Source organism: Epinephelus fuscoguttatus, linkage group LG1 (genome assembly GCF_011397635.1).
Source record: "Epinephelus fuscoguttatus linkage group LG1, E.fuscoguttatus.final_Chr_v1".
NCBI lineage: Eukaryota > Metazoa > Chordata > Actinopteri > Perciformes > Serranidae > Epinephelus > Epinephelus fuscoguttatus.
The window spans coordinates 1,528,525-1,552,500 of NC_064752.1; the positions used below are offsets into that span (position 1 = coordinate 1,528,525).

The 23,976-nt window shown below is 44.0% G+C and overlaps 1 protein-coding gene across 5 annotated transcripts in view; it reads right to left on the minus strand.

Annotated features, from left to right (window-relative positions):
- pcbp4 (poly(rC) binding protein 4) overlaps positions 1–23,976 on the minus strand; it is a 228,425-nt gene that overhangs the window by 97,501 nt on the left and 106,948 nt on the right. For 4 of the 5 annotated variants that reach the window (XM_049586328.1, XM_049586319.1, XM_049586343.1 and 1 more), the window contains exons 3-5: positions 13,356–13,688; positions 10,458–10,481; positions 7,709–7,741 (exon numbers count right to left, since the gene is read on the minus strand). In XM_049586328.1, the coding sequence (XP_049442285.1) occupies positions 7,709–7,741; positions 10,458–10,481; positions 13,356–13,493 (195 nt within the window). In that variant the 5' untranslated portion in view covers positions 13,494–13,688. Of the gene's footprint in view, positions 1–3,686; positions 3,827–7,708; positions 7,742–10,457; positions 10,482–13,355; positions 13,689–23,976 lie in introns of those variants that run through there. The other variant, XM_049586335.1, reaches the window with a different exon arrangement.

Here is a 23,976-nt window from a genome sequence, read left to right on the forward strand (position 1 = left end):
GCCAAGATAAAGATAATGAGGATAATGTTATTTACTCAGGAATAAACCAGCAGTGTGGAAATATTTTGGATTTTGGAGAAAATACGGGTCAACAGACAGAACACATGCTGTTGTGTTAAATAATCATATAATATCGTCTCATTTCGATCGCAGGCCCCTGAATTGAATCAAATCTAAGTCGTCGTATCCTCGCAGACTTTATAGTCAGTTTTCTTATTTATTTAATGTCGGTACATACAGGTGAACAGCCATGTGTAACGGCACTGCACCAAACTTTGGAGCAGTATGAAGCCCTGTGCTGACATGGCTGGTACCAATCGCTTTACGTTGTCTAGTTTCACATGGCATCACTGCCTAGTTTAAAAAGACAGTCATGTGTGCAAAGATCAAAGGCAGTCCCGTGGGTCTCAGTCACATATGTGCTTGCACAGTCCCAAGATGCACACACAGAGATAAGTACACACCACGCCTGTGTGTGAGTCGTACTGATTGCACACAGACACACATACAGAAGATGCATGTAAATAATCACGAGTGTATGCACGTGCGTCTCATCCTCTGTGACTGTGTGTGTGTAAGAGAGATCATGTGTGTTAGTAAATGGGTTTATATGCATGTGAATGTGTACAGTGCATGTGTGTCTGTGTGTGTAAAGTCATTATGAAGAGCTACAACCTGACATCAGTGCTTTTATTGACTCGATTAAAACAGACTTCTTGCACACTGTGTCCTCTCCTTGTGTGAAAGTGTGTGTGTGTGTGTGTGTGTGTGTGTGTGTGAGTCCTTGTGATGCTTCTGTGCCAAAAGCCTCTTCAAAAAACTGGCATTGTGCAAAAATGTAGCCTTGAAACACTGGATTTCATAGGCAGTTCATTAGGGAAAGTGAACAGTGGTGTGTGTGTGTTTGATCCGTCAGTTTGCATACACAATGAGTGAGGGAGTGAGGTAGCAGGTCGGGGAATAAAGAAGAGTAATGAGAGGAATACGCAGCTTATAAATCCAGTCTAACTGTATATCCAGTCTTGTGCTTTGTCCTTGAGAAGTAAATAAGCATTTAAATATTCATGCTTGCTGCTCTGAGTTACGCTGTCAGACAGAAATGCTTCGGCAAAGACAATCTGTTTTCTTTTCCTTCTCTGTACCTCGGTCTCGCTCGCTTTATTTTTCCTGTCCTCTTCTTCTCCCTAAATCTCTCCACAGAGGCGAAACCTCGGTTAGTTTTTGATTTGTTAATATGGTGATTATTATATGAGCTTTAAGTGAGAGTGCAGGACTTTGTGTCTGTAGTGTGTTTTGATGTAGTTTCATTTTAGTTTCAGTGATTTAACTGAATGATGTATATTTTGTTAAGGTGCATTAATGATCAAAATCCAGGACAGTGACTGTTCACATGAACATCAACTGTTTTTTAAGGATGACACCAGGATTACATCAAGATTATGATTCATATTTCGTGTTTCCTTGTAAATACAAACAAAAGGGTTGTTTTCCCATCGATGGTTTGTGTGGTGGAAAAATGTTCACATAGCTGACCTTTTAATGTTCACATGAGATAATAGTGCTGTGGTCAAGGTTTGGTTAAGTTTTGGCACAGAAAATAACTTCGTTTTAAGCCCTTTTTAAACAGGAGTTGTGCAAATTTGCAGGAAAGCCCAATCAGTCTTTTTTCAGCATTGGCAGTATAAAAACAAAATCGGGGAGTGCAGCAAAATGCCGCCTACCTACTTTTGTTTATACAGAATGTGCCTTTTTCGGGGCAATGGGGGGCGTGAGCAAGTAACAAAACGTGTAGCTCAGCGTGTGACGTAAACAGTGACGTGGGAGGGAAGCCGCGGCTGGTCAGTCCTTCGGTGATTCTCTCGACCTGTTCTTCACCGTCCCCGTCATCTGACGGTTAATGGCCTCTTTGTTTGCGAGGACAAGGAGGGCGCGCAATTCCTTGTCTCCCCAGTTGCTCATCTTTACAGTGTCTGTCAGGTTTGTGTTTCCCTCTTGCTACCAGCTGCTCGCTAATTCCTGCTTTCAGCTGTTTCCTGTTTATCCACCGCCAGTGGGTCGTACATGCAGCGTCATCAACAGCTCCTCCCACAAGTCATCAACAGCTCCTCCCACAGGTCATCAACAGCCCCTCCCGTTGCAGAAGGCCGCCTCGGTCTGTTTAAACCAAAAAGGTTCCACCAATATGTCTACTCTACGAGGTGGAAAATTGGGCACCTCGGATCAACTCGCCAATCCGGCTCTGTGTGTCTAAACGCTCGCAGCTTGGCGGCAAAACGGCCCAACATTCACTGAAAATCTGGCAGTGTAAAAGGAGCTAAAGAGAAAGTTCATGATTTGGGTTAAAATTCCTACTTTGTTAAGATAAGGGGATTTGCATCATGATGGCTGCAGTAACAACACGGTCATGGTGAACAGAAACTAGCACTGAGCATCAGTTGGAGACGCCAAACAAGCATCAGCCGCCTGAGTAAAAGTCTGACGTTTGATTGGACAGTTGTGGTGATGTCATCCTGCATCATCAGCAGACTGACTGCAGGTCAGTTTGAGCTTCACTGTTTATAAATATACACAAGTAAAGAAATTGAATTAAATTGAATTAAATGTAATGATAATTTCATTCCAAATCTCTACACCACGATATCTGAGGGAGTCCTGTCCATGTCTGGTTTTATAAAAAGGAAGGTGGATAAATCAGGGGATAATATAAAGTTAATAAACAAGAAACATTCACAGTTTGCTGATGATCCCCAGCGATTTCTGTTACAAATAAAATTAATGTGTTTTCCAATTCAATTTCTCATCAACTAAAATGCCTAAAAAATGCGCAATGCAAAACTATCTACCTATTACCACTGGAGCACAGGCCCTATCACACCTCCTGCCACTCGACACAAATATAATGAACCTTCAATGAGAGCTTATTAAGTTGAAACCATCTTGCAACTCTCACCATTTCCTCATCTGTGTTATTCATCAGTGTGTGTACGTCAGCATGTGATGAGATCATGTTGGTATCATCAGCAAACAAAATGGGAAAGTCCGACCCCTCACAGTGGCTAGTACAATGCTAGTTTACTGATGTTTGACCTGGCTAACTAGCAGTTAGCTATCAGAGGTCAGCAGGAGGAGAGCTTATAGACTGATTAGTGCCCACATGTCCTCATCCTGATGAGTGACTCACTCCCACACGCCAGCCACAAAAGGCACCACCCAGACATGCACAATACATGTAAGAGCATACATTTAGCACAAATTTAGCGGAGCTGACAGAGAGGCGACCGGAAACGTCTGTGCCTCCGTAAAAAAAAAAAACGACTACATGTTGCTGATAGATTAAACTTCATGGGACACAAACACAACTTTGTTTTACTCCCTTTTTCACTGAGAGAGAAATCTCGCTACACACATTTGCTGACGTCCATTATGTCCTATCATGGAAAATGATTTGCATATATATATACACAACACTTGATAAGACGGCTAATGAGGTTGCTTCACAGCCAGAAGATGGATTTAACATAACAATAATTAAGCTTTTGAATTTATTCTAAAAATGACATATCTTCTATCATGACGTCCTGATTTTAGTCTGCTTCGCTTCCACAACACAAACAAATGGTCAAACACACCACAGTTTGTTAACGAAGGCAGCCTATTATATTAAACATGGTCTGATAAAATATTACCTTTCAGTATGAGCATATCTTTGCTTTAGTCTTCGTGTGAAAGCACAGTCATCAGTTCCTCCTCCACATCTCTGCTGGATGTTTTACTTTCATTCTGGCGGCCGACTGATTCGCCTAAACTCGGCTTGATTCACGTTTCATTTTTAGTGCCATTTCAGAAGTTAACTTAAAATTCCCTTGACAGATGAATGAAAACATAACTCTCTGCTTCCCCGCGCTCACTCTCCCTCCCTCCTCTCTCTGGAGTGTTGATTCATGTGCAGTCATCTTCAAACTATTTCTCTGAGGACACACATTTCTAAAATCATTTCTCCCTGCAGAATGTATTTGTGGGTTATTATTTAACGTTTTTTCCAGGCGAGTGGGGAACTAAATAGAGTAAATTTAGGCTCATTAAAACACAGTGGAGTATTGTTTTCTTGCTGAAACACACCGGAAGGAGTTGTGTGACCTGTTTTGAGCCCCACTCCACAATTAAAGAAAACCTGGGTTTAATCTTTTCTCACAAATTTCTCTCTGCTTTGTGCTGGTGCTGCTGCTGCACCGACACACAGGCTTTTATTTTGCCTGGCTGCTGTTGCAGGGACTCAGGAGTGCTTTTGCAACACAACAATACGGATTTGATGACATAACACCTCATCCGTGTTTCTCCAGTGTAATATGAAGCAGCCATTTTCCAGTAAATGCACACAAACACACATCCTTACTCACACACACACACACACACACACACACACACAGATTCATTTCTCTATTACTCTCTGACATCCGTTCTTTGTCTGCATGTTTGGACGGGGATAACGGCGGCTTTACAGTTACTCTCCTCTGGGAAAGCCTTCATCTCTGCGCTCTTTAAACATATGGAGAACTCTCTCTGGTATTCATGTCAGGTGTCGCATATATTAACGAGCCACTGATGTGCCCGTGCTCTGCATTCACAGAGATGAACGCAGAACATTTGAAGTTATAGATCCACATGTTTAAGTATTCATATAGCTGCAGCGAGCGACCTGATTGCAAATGTAACGTTTTGCCGGGAGTCAAAGAGGAATGACTCTGGCGAACGTGAGAAGCTAGTGAAGGATGAACCAGCGTTCATTTTATCACCTTCATCAAAATGTATATTACTTTGAGTCACACACAGGTCATCTGACTGACTTATATCTGACCCACTGATTGCAGGGTTGAAGGTTCATCCACATGCAGAAGAACCCTGACCTTGCACGGTGCTGCTCTGGATAACACAACTACATAAATGCAGTTAATCTTACCAGTGCTGATTTAGGAGAGAGCTGCGCACCCTCGGTTGTTCCTGCTCACAGCAATGTTACTAACACAGTATGTTCTCTTTACTGCAGAGCAGCCGATCATTCACAAGCTCTTTAGTGTCGGGTTTGAGGATGTGAGAGGAGAAGCAAATGTCTGATATTAGAGACATTTCTTCAGCAAACATTTAAGTCCCATTTCCACCAAGCAGTCTGGTACAGTTCAGTTTGGTACACATTTGTTCTGTCTCCACAGTGAAAGTTGTGGATGGTCCCAACAGAAGCGTTCCTTAGCGTCCCCGTGTTTGGTCCCCCCTCTGTTGGGGTACCTAGCACACAGATCTGGTACTAAAAGGTGGAGCTAGAAACCCTGCAGTCTGATTGGTCAGTAGAGGACGCTCACTCTGGTTTTATGTAACCTCTGTTCATACATCAGTAAACTACAACTATAAAATGAAAGAGAAAAAAATCACTTCATTCACTGGGCCGACTGCCGGCAACTTTTAAGGTGGAACGTTAACTTGTAATGTTACTCAATGCATGAGTTGATGACGTGAATCCATCAGCACACCTTAAATTTCACTGTGACAACTTTGACCATCACTTTAGTTTTTATATGACACACACTTTTAGTAATGACTTTAAAAATATAGATTCATTTGGAGCGGATTATGTGAAGGTCATATATTCTAATCCTCACTTCCTGTGGGCTACAGCAACACTAAACCCCTGAGCTTGCCTGAGAAGGACTAAATGCACAAAGCTGCTATTTTGAAATATCCCATGGAGAGAGACTCTCACTGCAGCCTGTTCTATTTTGTTGTGAAAATGTGGGCGTGCAGCCTCGTTCTGTGGACGATAAACCAGGTGCAGACTTCCATCTGTGTCACCGCTGATGAGGAAATACAGCGAGTGCTGGACGGAGCAGTGAGTGACAACAACCCCGCCCACATTTAAGAGGACTGTCTGAACACACCGAGGGTCTAGGTACCATGTCTGAAGGCTTACTGCTGGTTCCAAAGGTGCTGGACTGAGAGTAGCCCAGAACGGACAAATCAAACACCAGGTCCAGACAGGGCTATTTGCATTTTTATTTTTTCACGTCGGCCACCGTAGTTCTCCTACATGTTAGCACACAGGAGAAGTTTCAGAAGGTTGCAATCTCTAACATCACCACTAGATGCCACTAAATCCTACGCACTAGTCCTTCCATCCACAGGTCTCGTTAATAAAACATTAGCCTGCCTTTCTTTTTTGATCTAATTTTCAGTGGGCTTATGGGTAAATTTAGTCTGTAAATCTGTTACCTTTCTTCTACCAAGAACATTCACTACATGATTCATCACAACTGACGGAGACACGACATTAACCAATGCAGAATGCTTCTTCTAAACATTAGTGCAACAGGTCAAACAACACAGTCAACTTTTGACAAAGCGACACATTCTTCCTCTGACCTTGTCACATATTGAAGTTGTGGTCATGGACTTTCCACGTCCACATACGATGTGCAAGGTACCCTGGGTGTGTTGGTTGTTGACGTTCTGGGACGCTGTGTCTCTTTCAAAATAAACGTACTATGTGGGAACAACACTGCACATTGACATTTTTTCCCTTGAACAACAAACACACATGGTTGAGTTTAAGAAAAAAAGAACAGGGTTTGTCTTTAGAATCTTTAGGGACACGAACACCACTCTCTCGTGTGAAGGTCAGTGTTTGTTGGACCCATCCACCACCCCTCCCGCCCGCCCCACTCGGACTTTCGCCGGTTTAACTTTTGTCCTTGTCCTGCCGAGTTTCCCCCTGACGCTGTTAAATTATAACAACAACCAGCCGCGTATCATGCCGACGTTAAAGGACGCCTTTTGTTGTTGGTTTCTGACACTGAAGTCACTACCGAAGCGTTGGATTTTGACGACCTGGGAGTGAGGCCATGCTTGACAAAGAGATGTTTTCGGGCATCGGAGGATACAGCATGTGGTTCCACAGATGCACACACATTGTTCAATAGGTCTCATTTTAATAGAAAAGGGCTGTCGACAATTCTTTGTTTTCTTTGACGAGATGAACGCTGATTGGAACAAAAAGAAATTCACGTTTCTTCCTGCATCATGAGTAATTCTGTTATTTAAAAGCCCAGTTTCTGTTTTTCCTGCACTCTCCTTCTGCTTCTCTTGTTGTCTCTCTTAACGTCCTTCTGGCTCTCTACCTCAGTCTCACTCTTTCACTCTTGCTGTATTTGCATCTCTGTTTCCTTGAAAAGAAGGGAACGCAGAGAGGACAGATACTCCATAGGGAAGCTCTACACTCACAGCTCCGAGTTGTGCTACCATTTTGCAGGCTGCTGACAGCACAGACAGCTAAAGATGTAGCCGTCAACGTGGCTAACATCGCAGCAGGCGGCCAAAAATACAAAACACACCTTCAGATATTTACTTGTATTCTAAAAATAGGAATGACATGACAGGAATGTACATGCAGAGGGACACGTTTCGACTCCTCTGACATTTATTTTCTGCGGTTTAGATCTGATGAAAGCAGCCTTTAATGTACAGCTCAATTACTGTGGTGCTCCAGCTTCGTGTTTCTCAGTTTCAGTATGGATTTGCAGTGCTGCACTGCTTTGTGATTACGCTGTAATTATCAGGATGCATGTGAGCTGCATTTGAAGGGTTGTCATGGATTAATAAAAGATAGGAGAAGGCGACAAAGATGAAAGAATGTGCATGATGGGGACGGGTGGCGGGGTCTTACCTCTTCTCGTATTCTCTTCACTGTTTCTCCTTTCTGTGGGAAGACAAGAAACACAAAGCTGAGTTTTTTTCCCTGCAGAATTACACTCACTTAAACGTTAACAGTTTTATTAGAGTCACTAAAGTAGAGAGTACAGTTGGACAATAGTGGCTGCAAGTAAAAGAATTTGAAAGATGATGCAAGCATTAAAGTTTTGTCACCAAATTGTACTTTAAAGCTCCATTTCCACCAAACACATTATGTATGATACCTCTGGAACCAAAAGAAACCTCTTAGACATGGTGCCTACCCTTCTCAGACAAGCGCAGGGGCTAAGAATGCAACCATTTGTAAATTGTTTTTGACCTATATTCAATTGAATACAGTCCAAAGACAAGATATTAAATGTTCAAACTGATAAACTGCACCATTTTTGTAAATATACAGTCATTTTGAATTTGATGCTGAAACAAGTGCCAATAAATTCGGGAGAGGAGCGTTTACCACCGTGTGACATCATCTTTTCTTTTAACAACACTCAGTGTTTGGGAAATTATATTTTTTCATATTATATGCTTCATAATGTTTGACATGTGTCTCATTGTCTCGCTGGAATAAGCAGGGACGTCCCTGAGAAAGACGTCGTCTGGATGGCAGCATATACTGCTCCAAAACCTGTATGTACCTTTCAGCATTCATAGAGCCTTCACAGATGCAAAGTTACCCATGATGCCACGGGCACTACGATCTGGATGGTCCTTTTCCCCTTTGGCCCGGAGGACATGACGTCCATGAAGGACTGGTCAGACCACTTTGTGTCAGTCCATCTCAGATGAGCTCGGGCTCAGAGAAGTGGGCGAAGCATGGTAAAGTCTGAACTGTAGATGCAGCGATGTGTTTACTGACAGTGGCTTTCCAAAGTGTTCGTGAGCCCATGTCATAATATCCTTTATACAGTTGTGTTGGTTTTTACTGCAGTGGTGTCTGAGGGGGTCAAAGGTCACAACCATTCAATGTTGGTTTTCAGTCTTGCTTCTTACGTGCAGAGATTCTCTGAATCTTCTGATGATATTATGGACTGTAGATACAAAATCCCTAAAATCCTGCAGCTGTTCATTGCATAACTTTGTTATCATCATACTTTAATCTGTTACCAATAAACCTGTTCACCTGCTGAATGATCCAAACAGGTGTTTTTTGAGCATTCTATAACTTCCCCGGCCTTTTGTTGCTCCTGTCCCAACTCTTTTTAGAACATGTTGCAGCATCAAATTCAGAATGAGCAAATATTTTATTAAAAAAAACACAAAGTTTATCAGTTTGAATACTAAATGTCTCGTCTTTGTGCTGTATTCAAGTGAATATAGGTTAAAAAAAGATTTGCAAATCATTGCATTCTAATCTTATTAATGTTTTACACAACCTGGATTCCTATTTTTTTTTTTTTTTTTGGAGTCTGCGTTGTAGGTAAAGAAAACAGGACCGGACGATCTTGGTAATGAGGTGGTCAAAAGTGTATTTAAATGCATTTTCCCTGGGAAGCAACCAACTGCTATTGTAATAGCAGCAGGTTAGAGCTGGAAGAGTGTAGGAGCAACTAGAGAAATAAATCCAGGTATGAAAATGAATCAGAGATTCTTTCCGGCTGCTCCTCAACAGCCACCGGGATGCCCCCGAGCAGTGGCACCGCTGGAGGCTCAGGTATCTGAGTCTAATGATGTGACTGTGACACAACAGTTTACTAAACAAGAAGAAATGTGCTCAGGAAAGGTGTGAATCAGTGATAGATCAATATTATAAAAGTAATGATGTTAGTTTGTCATATTTAACTTGGACTGAGCGGTCTAACCTTATCTCAGTTTGACACCTGTCCCGATCACATGAGCCTGTTTACGGCAGATAGGGCGGCTTTAGTGAGCATCAGTTCTGCTCCGCCGCCTGGCAGCCTTGTTTAATATGAGAAGAAACCCTGGAGAGCAGCTCCTGTGGCGCAACGACAGAATGACACGACCCAACTAGAACTGTAACGCGGTGATGTAATTTTCATGCCGTCTTAATGTCAGAGACTGCGAGCTAATAGACCACACACTGTAAGTGATGAGGAGGGGGAAATCTAAATATATGCTGAGGGAAATCAGACTCAATCATGGGTTAGTGAATGTGCTGCGAGGGCAACGGTCATTATCACACTTCACTTGGCTGTGATATATTTGGAAAAAATCCTACAGGGGTTTATTTAACACGTCCACAGTGAAATTGACTCGTATCCCTGGAGAGCAGCTCCTTTTCACTAAGTACAGATTGGAATGACATGGCCTGACTGGAAATTTTACACACTATTAATACATATTTCATGGCAACTTTATTTCGTTGTAGCAGGATTACATTGAACGTTATCTTGAGCGGCATGCCAATTTTAGAAAACCATAGACTGGAGATGGGGAGGATTTTTAAATCCATATTTCATAGATGGAGAGGGTTTTTTCTTGTGTCGATGATAATATGAAATTACTGCATATGTTTTCTGATGATGCTCAAAAATTACACTGAATGACTTTTACATAGACGAGATAATTTGCAATGTGCTTTAATTTGTTCCACTGTAAAAGACATAATGTTCGTCAGAGAAATCCGTCCGGTCATTTTAATTGCCTGATATTCACACTTTTGTCGTCTGAGTGCAGTGAACCAAAACATTTGAGATGGAAAAAGAGTATGTGTTTCACTCTGTTTAGTATAGAAGGAAAAAATAATATAAACTTCAGCTCACCTTGCCGATAATGCTTCCTACTTCCTGTGGAGAAAACACAAACAGAAAATGTTACTATTGGGGTCCTCAGAGGACACACAGACACACACAGTTTCTATGTCTTTTTGTCATTTTTAGGACAAAAACACGACGTGGAGACTCAGCTTTGACTGGTGAAGCAGCAGTGGGACACTGACAGCACAAAACCGAACATCAGAAAGACAAACTAGAAAATACCAAAACTAAAAAATTCTGAGATATGTTACATTTGAATGATTTCAGAAATTCAAAAACAAACCTCAGTGGACATTTAGAGTTAGAAGATGAGGCTGGTCTTATTGAGTGTTTTTCATACTGTCAACAAATCCCCCAAAATGACGAAATGTCTGCAGCTCTCAGCCTTGAGCTTAATCTCTAGAAACATGTCAGATATTTCAGGAGGAAGCTCAGTACTTTCCTCAAACAGCTGCTCACTGCAGTTTTTATCAAACAAACAGGAAGAAATAGTGCATTTGTTGGGACTATTTTCAGTGGTGGAGTAATCAACAGTTGGTGCTGAGGTGAGTATTTGTGAGGGTCCAAGGACAGAGGGGTGTCGTATGCTGTAAAGCCCTCTGAGGTAAATTGTGATTTGTGATATTTGGCTTTATAAATAAAATTGAATTGATTCCCAGCTCTACACACTGGTGCATAATTTGATAACGCTGCCAACTAACACATCAACCATCTAACTTTGCAACTGACACTTTTCTCACGCTCCTACGCCACAGTCTTTGCACGCCACACATCCATTTTCTCACGCAGTGAAAAACACATTTATAGCTGATGATGTTACAGGCAAATACAAGACGCTGACAGTGCACAGACAGACATGCAGCAGTGTGTTAGCCATGTTGTTCTGGGTTTCCTCCAGGTGCTCTGACATGTTCTCCCTGTGTCAGCGTGGGTTTCCTCCAGGTGCTCTGACATGTTCTCCCTGTGTCAGCGTGGGTTTCCTCCAGGTGCTCTGACATGTTCTCCCTGTGTCAGCGTGGGTTTCCTCCAGGTGCTCTGACATGTTCTCCCCGTGTCAGTGTGGGCTTCCTCCAGGTGCTCTGACATGTTCTTCCCGTGTCAGTGTGGGCTTCCTCCAGGTGCTCTGACATGTTCTTCCTGTGTCAGTGTGGGTTTCCTCCAGGTGCTCCGGCATGTTCTGCCCATGTCAGCGTGGGTTTCCTCCAGGTGCTCTGACATGTTCTCCCTGTGTCAGCGTGGGTTTCCTCCAGGTGCTCTGACATGTTCTCCCCGTGTCAGTGTGGGTTTCCTCCAGGTGCTCTGACATGTTCTCCCTGTGTCAGTGTGGGTTTCCTCCAGGTGCTCTGACATGTTCTGCCCATGTCAGTGTGGGTTTCCTCCAGGTGCTCTGACATGTTCTCCCCGTGTCAGCGTGGGTTTCCTCCAGGTGCTCCGACATGTTCTCCCCATGTCAGTGTGGGTTTCCTCCAGGTGCTCCGGCATGTTCTGCCCATGTCAGCGTGGGTTTCCTCCAGATGCTCTGACATGTTCTCCCTGTGTCAGCGTGGGTTTCCTCCAGATGCTCTGACATGTTCTCCCCGTGTCAGCGTGGGTTTCCTCCAGGTGCTCTGACATGTTCTCCCCATGTCAGTGTGGGTTTCCTCCAGGTGCTCCGGCATGTTCTCCCCGTGTCAGCGTGGGTTTCCTCCAGATGCTCTGACATGTTCTCCCTGTGTCAGCGTGGGTTTCCTCCAGATGCTCTGACATGTTCTCCCTGTGTCAGCGTGGGTTTCCTCCAGATGCTCTGACATGTTCTCCAGATGCTCTGACATGTTCTCCCTGTGTCAGCGTGGGTTTCCTCCAGATGCTCTGACATGTTCTCCCTGTGTCAGCGTGGGTTTCCTCCAGGTGCTCCGGCTTCCTCCCACAGTCCAAAGACATGCAGGTTAATTGGTAACTCTAAATTGTCCGTAGGTGTGAATGTGAGTGTGAATGGTTGTCTGTCTCTATGTGTCAGCCCTTTGATAGTCTGGTGACCTGTCCAGGGTGAACCCTGCCTCTTGACCAGTGTCAGCTGGGATAGGCTCCACCCCCCCACAACTCCTAACAGGATAAGCGGTCACAGAAAAAGAATGAATGAGTTTGACGCGACGTTGGCAGCAAGAGGACGGTTTAGCTCAACTCGGGGATGACTGAGGGGTCATCAATGTATTTCTGTTCAAATAACAAAACCTTTTTTGATACCTTAATGCTGACCTGCCAATATTAGTAAATTAAGTAAGTTACTTAAAAATTCCACGAAATCGGTCTCATTTAACACACTCATTTTCATTATGAATGTGTGGTTCATTTATTTTACATAAATATAACCTCCAGTGTCACATTAAGTTTCATTCATATTCACAAACAGCACTGAAAATGTAATTATGAGGAGTTAGTACTCGAAGTGTAGAGGTCAATATTCAGCCAGTAATATTAATTAATTAATTAATTAATTAAAATGAAGAAATATTCATGTAAAATAGAAGAAAAGAAGTTACCAAAGAATTTGTAACATGATTTTAAGAAAACTTATCAGTGTATATCAGTGTTTGTTGGTGAGTTTGAAAAGTTTGCTAACCGTAGCTGACTTGTTTATCGATTGTTTGGTCTGTGACGTAACAGGTCAACCAGAGAAGATCCAACACTAACAAGCTGAAAGGGGCATATTGTCCTTTTAATAACAACAGAGCTCGACAGCAAAGAGGAAGAAGATACATCAGGACGGTGGATACACACACACACACACACACACACACACACACACACACACACACACACACACACACACAGCACTGTAGCAGATACATTTCCTGCTGGTTTAGATCTGTTGGCTTTAAGAAAAGTACAGAATATTTCCAGCCTGATGTCATTCACTCCTCTCACCTTTCCGTGCATGAGGAGGCGCAGTGTGAGCGTGACTCCCATGGCCCCGTCTCCAAACTCCTGTTCACAGCTCATGGTGGTGGTGGTGGTGGTGTGGTGGGTGGAGGTGTGGGTGGACTCTGCCGCTGGGAGACGCATGAAGGTCCGAGGCCCCGAGGCGTATGGAGCTTTCCAGAACACCACAGAGAACCCTTTGGAGAACCCGGCGAGGAACCCTTGGAGAGCCCTGGAGCTGTGAGAGGGGTGAGGGGAGGTTGGGTTCGGGGGTGGACGGTGGGACGGTCCTGGGAGTCGGTGTCAGGGGTGGATTTTATCTCTGTTCCTGTTTCGACTCTGTGGAGAGGAGGAGGAGGAGAGAGGGAAGATTTTATAGGTCACTGTGTTACAACAATCCATACACCGTCGCCTCTACAGTTATGCTCAAGTTTACATGATGAATGTGTCTGTGATTTTTTTAGGAGTTTGTTTTGGTGAAGCAACACATTTAAGCTCATGTGTGCAGTAAGTATTAATGACTCAGTAGAAAAAGACAAACAGGACAAATCTTGCAACAACAGGTTAAAAAGACAAAGATAGTTAGAAGCTAAACTTAAGGCTACAGGTGACAGTGTAAAAGTGAACCACCACATTGTTGATGATCGAAACAGAGGACAACAGATAAAAGGGGAAACGTTGCCAATATTCAACCAGCTGTGCGTCATGGTAGTGTGTGCAGATGAACATTGTTTAACTTCCCCCTGTGCCTTCAGCCACTGGACCTCCACTGGCAAACGGGCAGCCATGAGGAGCTCTGAGGGAAGCCAAACACAGGGCTCCTCTGCAGTGTTCTTGATTCAGTGTTAAAGTCTTTAAAAGCAAAAGTAGCTTGTGTTTACAGTAGGCAGGCTAACATTAAACCCTCAGTACCTGGCTAGCTAACCCTACACTTTTCAGGGTTTGATTTTGGTTTTGGAACAGGGAAGAGACGTTTATTTCCCTCCAACCTCTCCAGGTAATGAGTATCATTAATACACAAGGTGCCCCAGGCACAACATTTAGCTCCAAGTCCACAAAACCAGCCTGAAAATGAAGGAAATCTGAAACAACTGCATCAGAGTCTAAAGAGCACAGCTGTGTTGTTGTGGGGCTGTCAGTCAGTATGTGTTCCTGGGGCGCAATTTAGCGAAGGGTCAATTATAAAGCAGCAGCCAACAATGTAGGAAAAGAGAACTAAATTACAATTACATTCATTCATTCATTTTCCATTCATGCGCCTTTTTCGGGGCAATGGGGGGCGTGAGCAAGTAACAAAACGTGTAGCTCAGCGTGTGACGTAAACAGTGACGTGGGAGGGAAGCTGCGGCTGGTCAGTCCTTCGGCGATTCTCTCATAAGTCGGCCCGTTCTTCACCGTCCCCGTCATCTGACGGTTAATGGCCTCTTCGTTTGCGAGGACAAGGAGGGCGCGCAATTCCTTGTCTCCCCAGTTGCTCATCTTTACAGTGTCTGTCAGGTTTGTGTTTCCCTCTTGCTACTAGCTGCTCGCTAATTCCTGCTATCAGCTGTTTCCTGTTTATCCACCGTCAGTGGCTCGCACGTGCGGCGTCATCAACAGCTCCTCCCACAAGTCATCAACAGCCCCGCCCGTTGCAGAAGGCCGCCTCATTCTTCTTAAACCAAAAAGGTTCCACCAATATGTCTACCCTACGAGGCGGATAATTGGGCACCTCGGATCAACTCGCCAATCCGGCTGTGTGTGTCTAAACGCTCGCAGCTTGGCGGCAAAACGGCCCAACATTCGCCGAAAATCTGGCAGCGTAAAAGGGGCCGAAGAGACAGACAACCATTCACACTCACATTCACACCTACGGACAATTTAGAGTCACCAATTAACCTGCATGTCTTTGGACTGTGGGAGGAAGCTGGAGCAGCTGGAGGAAACCCACGCTGAGACAGGGAGAACACAAGGAAGTTAAAGGAGCTGATGAGATGACATTTCACTGCAGCAGTACCTTGTATATTTCCATATGACAAATAAATGATTGATTTTTATCACGTCGGCTGCTCTGAGTGTCAAATATTGCTGCTGATGGGTTTACATTTGTCAGTGCACCTCACAGAGACGCTTAAGGGTGCCTTTAGCATTTACATCACACGGCGTGACAAAGGGTGGGTATCTGACGCCCTGGGAATGAGAACCTTCTGATTATACTGTATGTTTAGGTTTGCTTTACACTGCTGTAGTAAAAGTCCCCACAAGTACAGTAACAAACACTGGTGTGTGTGCTCATTTGCATTAGTGGGTGTACGTAGTCAAGTGTTGCCAAGACACAGAGCTGGCAAATGCATGTGTTTGCATGTATGTGTGTGCATGTGTGTGTGTGTGTGTTTGGCTCTATAGCCACGAGGCCTACAAGGCATTTCATTGATTCAACATCCTGAGCAGCAGGAGCGAGCCGACTGTGGCGCAGTAAGAGGTGTGGAAATTAACATAATTTCTCAAGTGTCAGAAGCAAGTCAACAAGCCAGCGCGGTAATTTAAAAATTAATTGGGAACTCTGTTTAAAAAGCTTAGGGGGCTGAATTAAATAAGCTTTTGGCCATGGAAATGTCACTCAAGCGTGATGATACTTAAGCATTTCCTCTTACCCCAAACCCTCCAAAACAGAAAGAGAAACAGCAAACTTCAGCCGTGCCTGCATACTAAAGAGGTGCTCTCACTCTGTTCCTGAATACACACTCACACTGACACATCTGTGCAAGTGTGTGTGTGTGTTTTGCACATCATTACATCTCGCACTACTGCCATTTGTGTGTTTTTATGTTTCTGTGTGTGTGTGTGTGTGTGTGTGTGTGTGTGGAGAGCAGTCTTTCAGGCATCTGTCTCTATGCCAACAGGGATCCTCAGTGACATAAGGTACGCAGATGAATAAATAAAAGGTGTGTGTGAATAGGCGTTGCTTCCTACACAAACATCTGTGTATATGCATGTGTTCCTGTGTATGTGCAGACCCTATGCATGCATCTCCGTTTGCACTGTGAGCGTCTGCGTCTCCCAGTCTCATAAAAAATACACAGTCGGAGCCAAAGTAGGTCACAAATGCGATGCGGGCTGTCTGGCACGCTAGACGAGCAGCGTCTCACGGCGACGCGCAGAAACACACACGGGGAGGCTGCTTTAACTTCACACAGAGACCACCTGAGAAACAGGAAGCTGATGAGGGGTGGGCGGAGAGTTGATAGAAAGGAGAGGAAGAATGACAGAAGACGCTTTGTAAGAGCACCTGGCGAGCGAGGGAAGAGACTGAGACGCTTGTCAACACGAGTGTTTCGTCGTCTTCAGATGAATTCATTTCTTCACAGTACAGGTCAAGTGGGTGTGTATCTGTGTGTGTGGGTGTGCGCTTTAAAACCATGTCGCTGTGTGGGAATGTATAATGTGTGTGTCCTTGTGCAGTGTGTTGCACCACTTGGGTACTTGTGTGCATTGGAGTGTGTGTGTGTGTGCTTGGTTGAGTGATGAGTGCCTGTATCTGAAAGGATGTATTTACTGTTTTTTTCCGGGGAAGCGTGTGTGTGTGTGTGTGTGTGTGTGTGTGAGAGAGAGAAAAAAATGCAAATACAGAACATATGAATTATTGAAACTCTCTTAGATGCTTCAGCATGGGGTTAAAACCATGGCCTGCCCACCCCCTTTGCGTCATACATGATCGCACACACACACACACACACACACAGAGTTAACATCCCTGTGGACCTGTCCTTGTAGAAATGGACTCAGGGGAATAAGCCATGAATCAGCCATGCATGAGGTCAGCACTGAGAGCGTGTGTGTGTGTGTGTGTGTGTGTGTGTGTGTGTGTGTGTGTGTGCTTGTATTACTTATGTTATGGGGACAAAAAAATGTACTGACTCTGTCACTTTATGGGGACTCATGTCTTAAATCAGCTGACCCCCCCACAGGGTAACTTTTAGGGTTAAGACCTGATCTATGACTGGCATGTAGTGGTCAGACAAACATCTGCACTGGGGCTGCCACAGTGCGAGATTTTCACTGTACGATCAAGCAACCTCAGCAAACACCGCATCACAGCCTATTAACCTGATCTTCTTCCAGGTGCTGTTTGTGTGTAAGCCTATCTTCTGTGGGACAGATGTGACGCTCTGACGGCTCTGCACTGACATGATCAACGACCTCTCCTCCATATTTATCACAGACTACTTTTACGGAAGAAGGGAAAGATATCTGTCGGCTGTGATTGGTTGTTCCTCGTCACATGACATGAGGTGAGTGGTGCTGCGTGCGCTGTCGCTGTGCTCTGAAGAACAGGCGCTCAGGAACACGTGCGAGCCGCTTTGGTGTCACTCTGGCATGTCTGCATTGAAAACAATGAATCTGAGAGCATAAAAAACACAGCATGTGTACGAGGTGTGAGAGCACCCTTAGTGACCTGTGGGAACAACAATTATTGAACTTGGTCCAGCATTGAGGGGGAGCGCTGCAGCCAGCACAAGCAATGTTTGCACCGTCAATTTACGTCAATTAAAAGTTTTCATAACCCACAGGCTCAGATTGTTTTGTGTCCAAGTTTCCCCCAAGTGGAAGTCTGGTTCTGAAATCTCAGCTAAATATTCAGCCATGACATTTAAAATCTTTTAGATAAGAGTAAGATACACTGCACCCAAACACCACAAACTGTCACTCGCCCGCCTCTCTCTCCGATGCTTTTGTCCTGCAACAAGTCACCTCTCGTGAGATTTCAGAACAACACTTCTCATCAGCAAGACATAGACACAAAACAGACCGGAACAAGCAAAAGGTACAGGAAAACATTTTGTTTCTCTGTAGGATCCTTTCTGTAATACTGTCAGCCACTCACAGCAACAATCTGAACTGGTCAGTGGCCAGAACAAGCATTTTAATGGGCTTTAGAGCGCGTTCACATCAGGGTCAATCCACGCTTGAGTCCACTGTGAAGTAAAGTAAATGTTACTGTGTTGGGCTGCACATATTTAATTTTGAAAATGGATATAAAGCCACAGTTTCTTGTCTGTTTACTGTTTGTTTTTAATTTATTAGCAGTGTTGCAGCTGTTAGCCCTCAGGTGCACTCCCTCCCTGCTGGACACCATCACATTGTTTCAGGACAATACAGTTAAAGGAGAAGTCCAGTGTTTTGCAGTTTGAGCCCCATCTCTGAGTTGTTTATGATGAAATAGAGTGGCTCAAACCAAAATAGTTACGATTGCTCATTTTCGAAGAATTTAGCTTTCCCCTGCCTGGCTTAAAGGTATAATATGTAGTTTTTCCACATAAAAATGTCTAAAAACAACTAAACCAATATTATATATTTTGTTTAGTTGTGTACTTTGATTATCAGAAATGTTTCCTACAATTTTTCAAACCCAGATAAATATGAAATGTTAATAATAGTTACGGACCGTGTCATTAGGTCGCATGTCAATGGCGACGTAACTCCAGTTACCATAGCCATTAAATGAAGGAGAAGAAGAAGAAGCAGACTGGATGAGACGTCAGAGAATGAACGTTAGTGTTGCTAGGCTAAGCTAACTCGTCATGGATCATGATTATGCACTGACGGTTGCTGCACCTTCTGACACCGAAGCTGTCCCGGTAAACAAGCCGGTAAAACTGAAACATGCGTGTCAACCAAGCGATCCCAGAAGAATTTGGGATAAGAAGAGAGCTAAATCAAGGATAAATATTGGTGTGGCCTTTCCGAGATGGAGAGAGCTTCGTGAAAATCTAGGACTACAATTCGACGCCGACCTCGCGTGTGTTCTACTAGACAGGTAAGCAAACATCTGGCTGATGTTATCGAAATATTAATCATTTCCACCAGCGTACTGCAAGCACTGCTGCCCGCCCAGCACCAGCGCTACGGCCAGCAGCAGATCTGTATCTGTTATATGACTACAACTCCCATGATCCCACGCTACTTCGTGAAGTCATCCAACTCCGTCTTCTGTTATTGTTTTGGTTTGAGACCCCTAGCGGCAGAAAATTACATATTGCACGTTTAACACTGCTGCCTATGGCCATGTGTGTGTCTGTTTTCAAAGCCGTGAATCTCACCGAGTGGTCAGTGGTGTTCGTTGATGTTCTGACATAAAAATCGTAGCAAACTGTGGTTTCCATCCGTGTTTTCGCTCTTCATCTCGACTGTGGAACTATTTTTTCAGCTGCCTCACACCCGTGTGTAAACTTCCGCTTGATCGTTCGTTTGACCCTGAAGCGTTTTACACTGCAGCCAACTTGATGGCGATAATGCTCCTTTACGTGGGTGTCGCCAACCGGCAGGAAACCATTGCAATGTAATGGGACACAGAGAAGAAGCAGAAGAAGAATAAGGTTGGCGTTGTGTTCAAGGGCATCGTACTGCGAAGGTTGCTTACAAGCGAGTAATCCACTGTGCAGTTGTTTAAACTCATCACAAATCGTTTTAGTTGGATCTCGTTCTTCCTCCAGGAGCACACACAGCACTGTCAAGCCGGCACTTTCGCTGAGCTAAAAGACTACAGTGACTACAACCTTGTCGTAAACAACCCCCTTTCCGTTTCCAGTGGCGGATTACTACCAACGTACAATGAGGCTTCTATAGAAAACCAATGGATTACACAAAATGTCAAATAAATCATCACAGAAACCACAGTTTGCTACGATTTTTATGTCAGAACATCAACAAACACCACTGACCACTCGGTGAGTTTCATGGCTTTGAACACCAACGTTTAGGGTGGTTTTAGGACAGGTTCACACATGGCCATAGGCAGCAGTGTTAAGCCAGGCAGGAGAAAGACAAATTCTCCGAAAATCACTATTTTGGTCTTAACCACTCTAGTTCATCATAAATGACCCAGAAATGGGGCTCAAAGTGCAAAATACCGGACTTCTCCTTTAAGCCCTGTTCCCACTGACACCCACTAACATCTGGCTTTGGTCTGCAGTGGGAAAGGTTACAGTTGGTATTCATCAAATGCCTCTGCATTAGTCACGAGTTTTAATCGGCTTCAACTCCGCCCCTGATCGGCAGAAATTTAAAAATAATTTCCATGTGGACGCACTAATTGTTGCCCCTTTTCTAGCGCAATGCAACGACGCACTGCCACATACTCTGTCCGTCTCCATCCCAGCAGCACTCGAGCATCGCTGCAAATTAGTTGGGAGTGAGTTTCAAAAGGAGACAGAATAAGCAACCATCTATTTTCAGCAGGTGTTTCCGCGTTTAAAAAAAACTGCATGTGCGCACTGATTTTTGGTTTAAAAAAAAAAAAAAAGGACGTTATTCTCAATAACATCATAAAGATAATTCAAAATTATCCTGATACCTCAACACAACATCTTCCCTCTTAATGATGACCAGTTTCCCACCGACTCATCAGCCAGAGCAGTCGTTCATATCAGCGTCTCCACAAATAAGTCAAGGAAACTTGTGAAAGAAATGACCAGAGAGAACGTCTGTGTGTCTAAATACGAATCAGAGAGAGGCATGGCAGGAGAGATGAAGAGGAAGGGACCACAAAGGGAGAGACGTTCAGGAAGAGACGGAGGAGGAAATAGGAGAACAAAACAGTGGAGCTGAACACAGTCTGGATAGATTTCACGGCCATACGGTAAATCATTGTATTGGATTTGATTACCAGGTGGGCAGGTCTGATTGATTCTGGCCAGCAACAACTCATTTCTAAAAACTGATTGGATTAAACGCTGAGCCAACAACTCATTCCTTAAAGCTGATTGGATTAAAACGCCGACCGGCACTGGTGAACAGTCGGTGGCGGTGTCAAGGACAACACGGCCGTAAAGTCTAAAATAAAAAGGGAGAGAAAAATGTCACCAATACAAAAGCCTGCTGGGACGCACGTGTCTGTGTGTGTGTGTGTGTGTGTGTGTGTGTGTGTGTAGTTTTTAATGTTATGATATAAATGTGTGCAGCAGTGGTTTCTTGGACCCTCTTGCTTGTTAAAAGAGCTTCTCTGTGTAACATTCATCAAAATCGCTTGAGTGAATGTAGCGAAGTACATTCACTCAAGTAGGACAACTCTGACATACTTGTATTTTACTCAATATTTCCAGTTAGTTAGTTCACTGTTCCAACGATCACCAACTCTGCTTTGGTCAAAATAAACCCTTAATTCACAGCATTAGATGTGAACCTAAAGTCTAAACTCTCTCTGCTCTCTGAGGCTGGCTGTCGTGTGATGCCAGGTTCAGACTACACAACATTTTTGTCCGTTCCAACAGTCACTACGTCAGATTAAGCGACTGTGGGGTCATAAATTCATGCCGTGAATTTGCAGACAGACATGACAGACTACACCTTGGTCCACAACCAATTCTCAGTGCATGATGTCATCGGGTTATTTTTGTCCTATTTTTTTTATCATTATTATTTCAGTCACTGTGTCTTTTCACGTTCCAGCTGAAATGTTGTTGTAGTAACAAAAAAAGTGTCACCAGATGGCAGGAAGGAGCTACATCTGAAGTGCCGCGTGCAGACTATGTAAGTCACTGAATCCTCCACAAGTTCCTGCAAATGTTTCAAAATAAAAGCCTTTTTAGAAAATGTAGGGATTCTCTCAGCTGAAATTATAGGGGCTTTTAATTTGAAACAGCTACAGGAAGTGTTGAGTTTGAAATGATGGCGTGACACATAAAATTTAACAGGATTAAACTAAAAACAGAATGAGAAATAACGTCCTGTTTCTAATGCAGTGTGTTTGAGATGCAGCTGGTAGCCTCTGCAGCTGTGCTGAGTAAAGGCCCAGACACTATCTGTGAGTCTGATTCCTTTATATCCTCCATTATGAAGAAAGAACATTCTTTGCTAGCTTGATGCTAATGGCAGTACTCAGCGGGTTGATAAAGTGCCTCTGCTGTTTCCTTTTTACTCTGTGTGCTAACGTCCCTACAGGAAATATCTAAAAGGCTGGGCTGTTGTTGTCCTACAGTTTCCACGGCAACAGGTCGCTCTGTGTTCCTACTGGTCAAAGTGACGACTGTGACGGGAGAAGTCGCGGAGGACAAAAAGAAAATCAAACATGGTAGACTTTCTGTCGGGACATCGTGAGGCGTCTCAGACGTGGTGTCGGTTGTCGTCGTCATGGCCGTGAACAATCCAAGCCGACACAGTACGACAGCCGCGTCGGGTTATAATCGGGCTGATGTTGTGTGGTCTGAACCCAGCGTTAGGTTATCTTCACCATTCCCAAACAACTCAGCTGCCTGTTGCAGCAGACTGACCCCTGGTGGTGCCTGATGTGCACTACATGCAAAACATCCTCATAACAGCCTCTCTACATGAGGTCAACTGAAAGATTATCGTCTGTATATTTGACATTTTTGAAAACCATACAGTCTGGATTTCCCTCCTTTATGATCACTTGCCCCGCCCAAATGTGTTTCACTTGTGTCTCATTGTCTCCCTTGTCTTAGAGTATTTAAGTTTCATCTTCCCCTCCCTTGTTGCCAGATCGTCTTTACCTTCAAGTGAGACTTCCACCGGTTTCTTGTGTGTGCCTTCTGACCACCCTGTTTGCCTGTCGATTTGCATACTTTTGTCTGTGTCACTGATCACCCGTGTACCGACCTGAGCCTGATCAAAGACCCTAAACTTTTATCTGAGTCTGTGTCTGCTTTGTGAGTCCTTCTCCAGTTTGTGCCTGACAACATAAGACTGTTTAGAGTTTCAAGTTTTATATCGCACTTTAAAAAGCTAAACAGATTTTTCACCAAAGTGCTTAACAGAGACAGACATGTGTGTACAGAGTTAAACCAGATCAAAATAAATCAAGTTAAAACACAGGAAATCAGATTTAAAAAAAAACAAAAAACAGAAAAACAGCTCAAACACAATTAAAGCCAGAGAATAAAAATGGGTCCTAAGGTGCTCCTTAAAAGCATCAACAGACTGATCCTGTCTGACGGTTATTCCAGGGCAGAGGAGCCGCTACAGAAAAAGCCCCGTCTCCGACCTTTCGTTATCAAGAACAGGGCGCAGCCAAGACGCCACGGTCGTTGGATCTGCTGGTGCTGTGAGGGGTACGGAGCTCTGAGATGGTTAATGCGTGAGTCTGTTATAGGTATGAAAGTGTGTGTGTGTGTGTGTACTGTGCATGTATGCCTCATGTGTGCACATGTCTTAGTGTGCGTCCCAGTTTGTGTAGGTGTGTATGCACAGATGCATGGAAGTGTGTATGTGTGGTGTGGTAGGTGTGTGTGTTGTGACTGAAGGCATCAGACGATGATGTCATGGCATGGGATGGCGGGGTAGGGAGTGAGAGCAAGTGACATCACTGCCAGTGTATGTGTGTGTGTAAGAGAGAGAAGCTGACATCACTGCCTATCTATGTGTGTGTGTGTGTGTGTGTGTGTGTCTGAGAGGATGACACAAGTCTCTATTTAAAGACAACAGAATCTAGCAAGAGGAAGAGGAGGGGCGAGTGATAGACAGAGAGTGTGTGTGTGTGTGTGTGTGTGTGTGTGTGTGTGTGTGTGCATCTCTAAATGGGAAAAGAGAGCTTTGGAGAGAGGAGGAGGAGGGAGAGAAGAAGAGATAAAGAGGAGATTTAAATGTGAAATGTGAATTTTTCTTCATTTAACAAACTGACACACAGACGAGC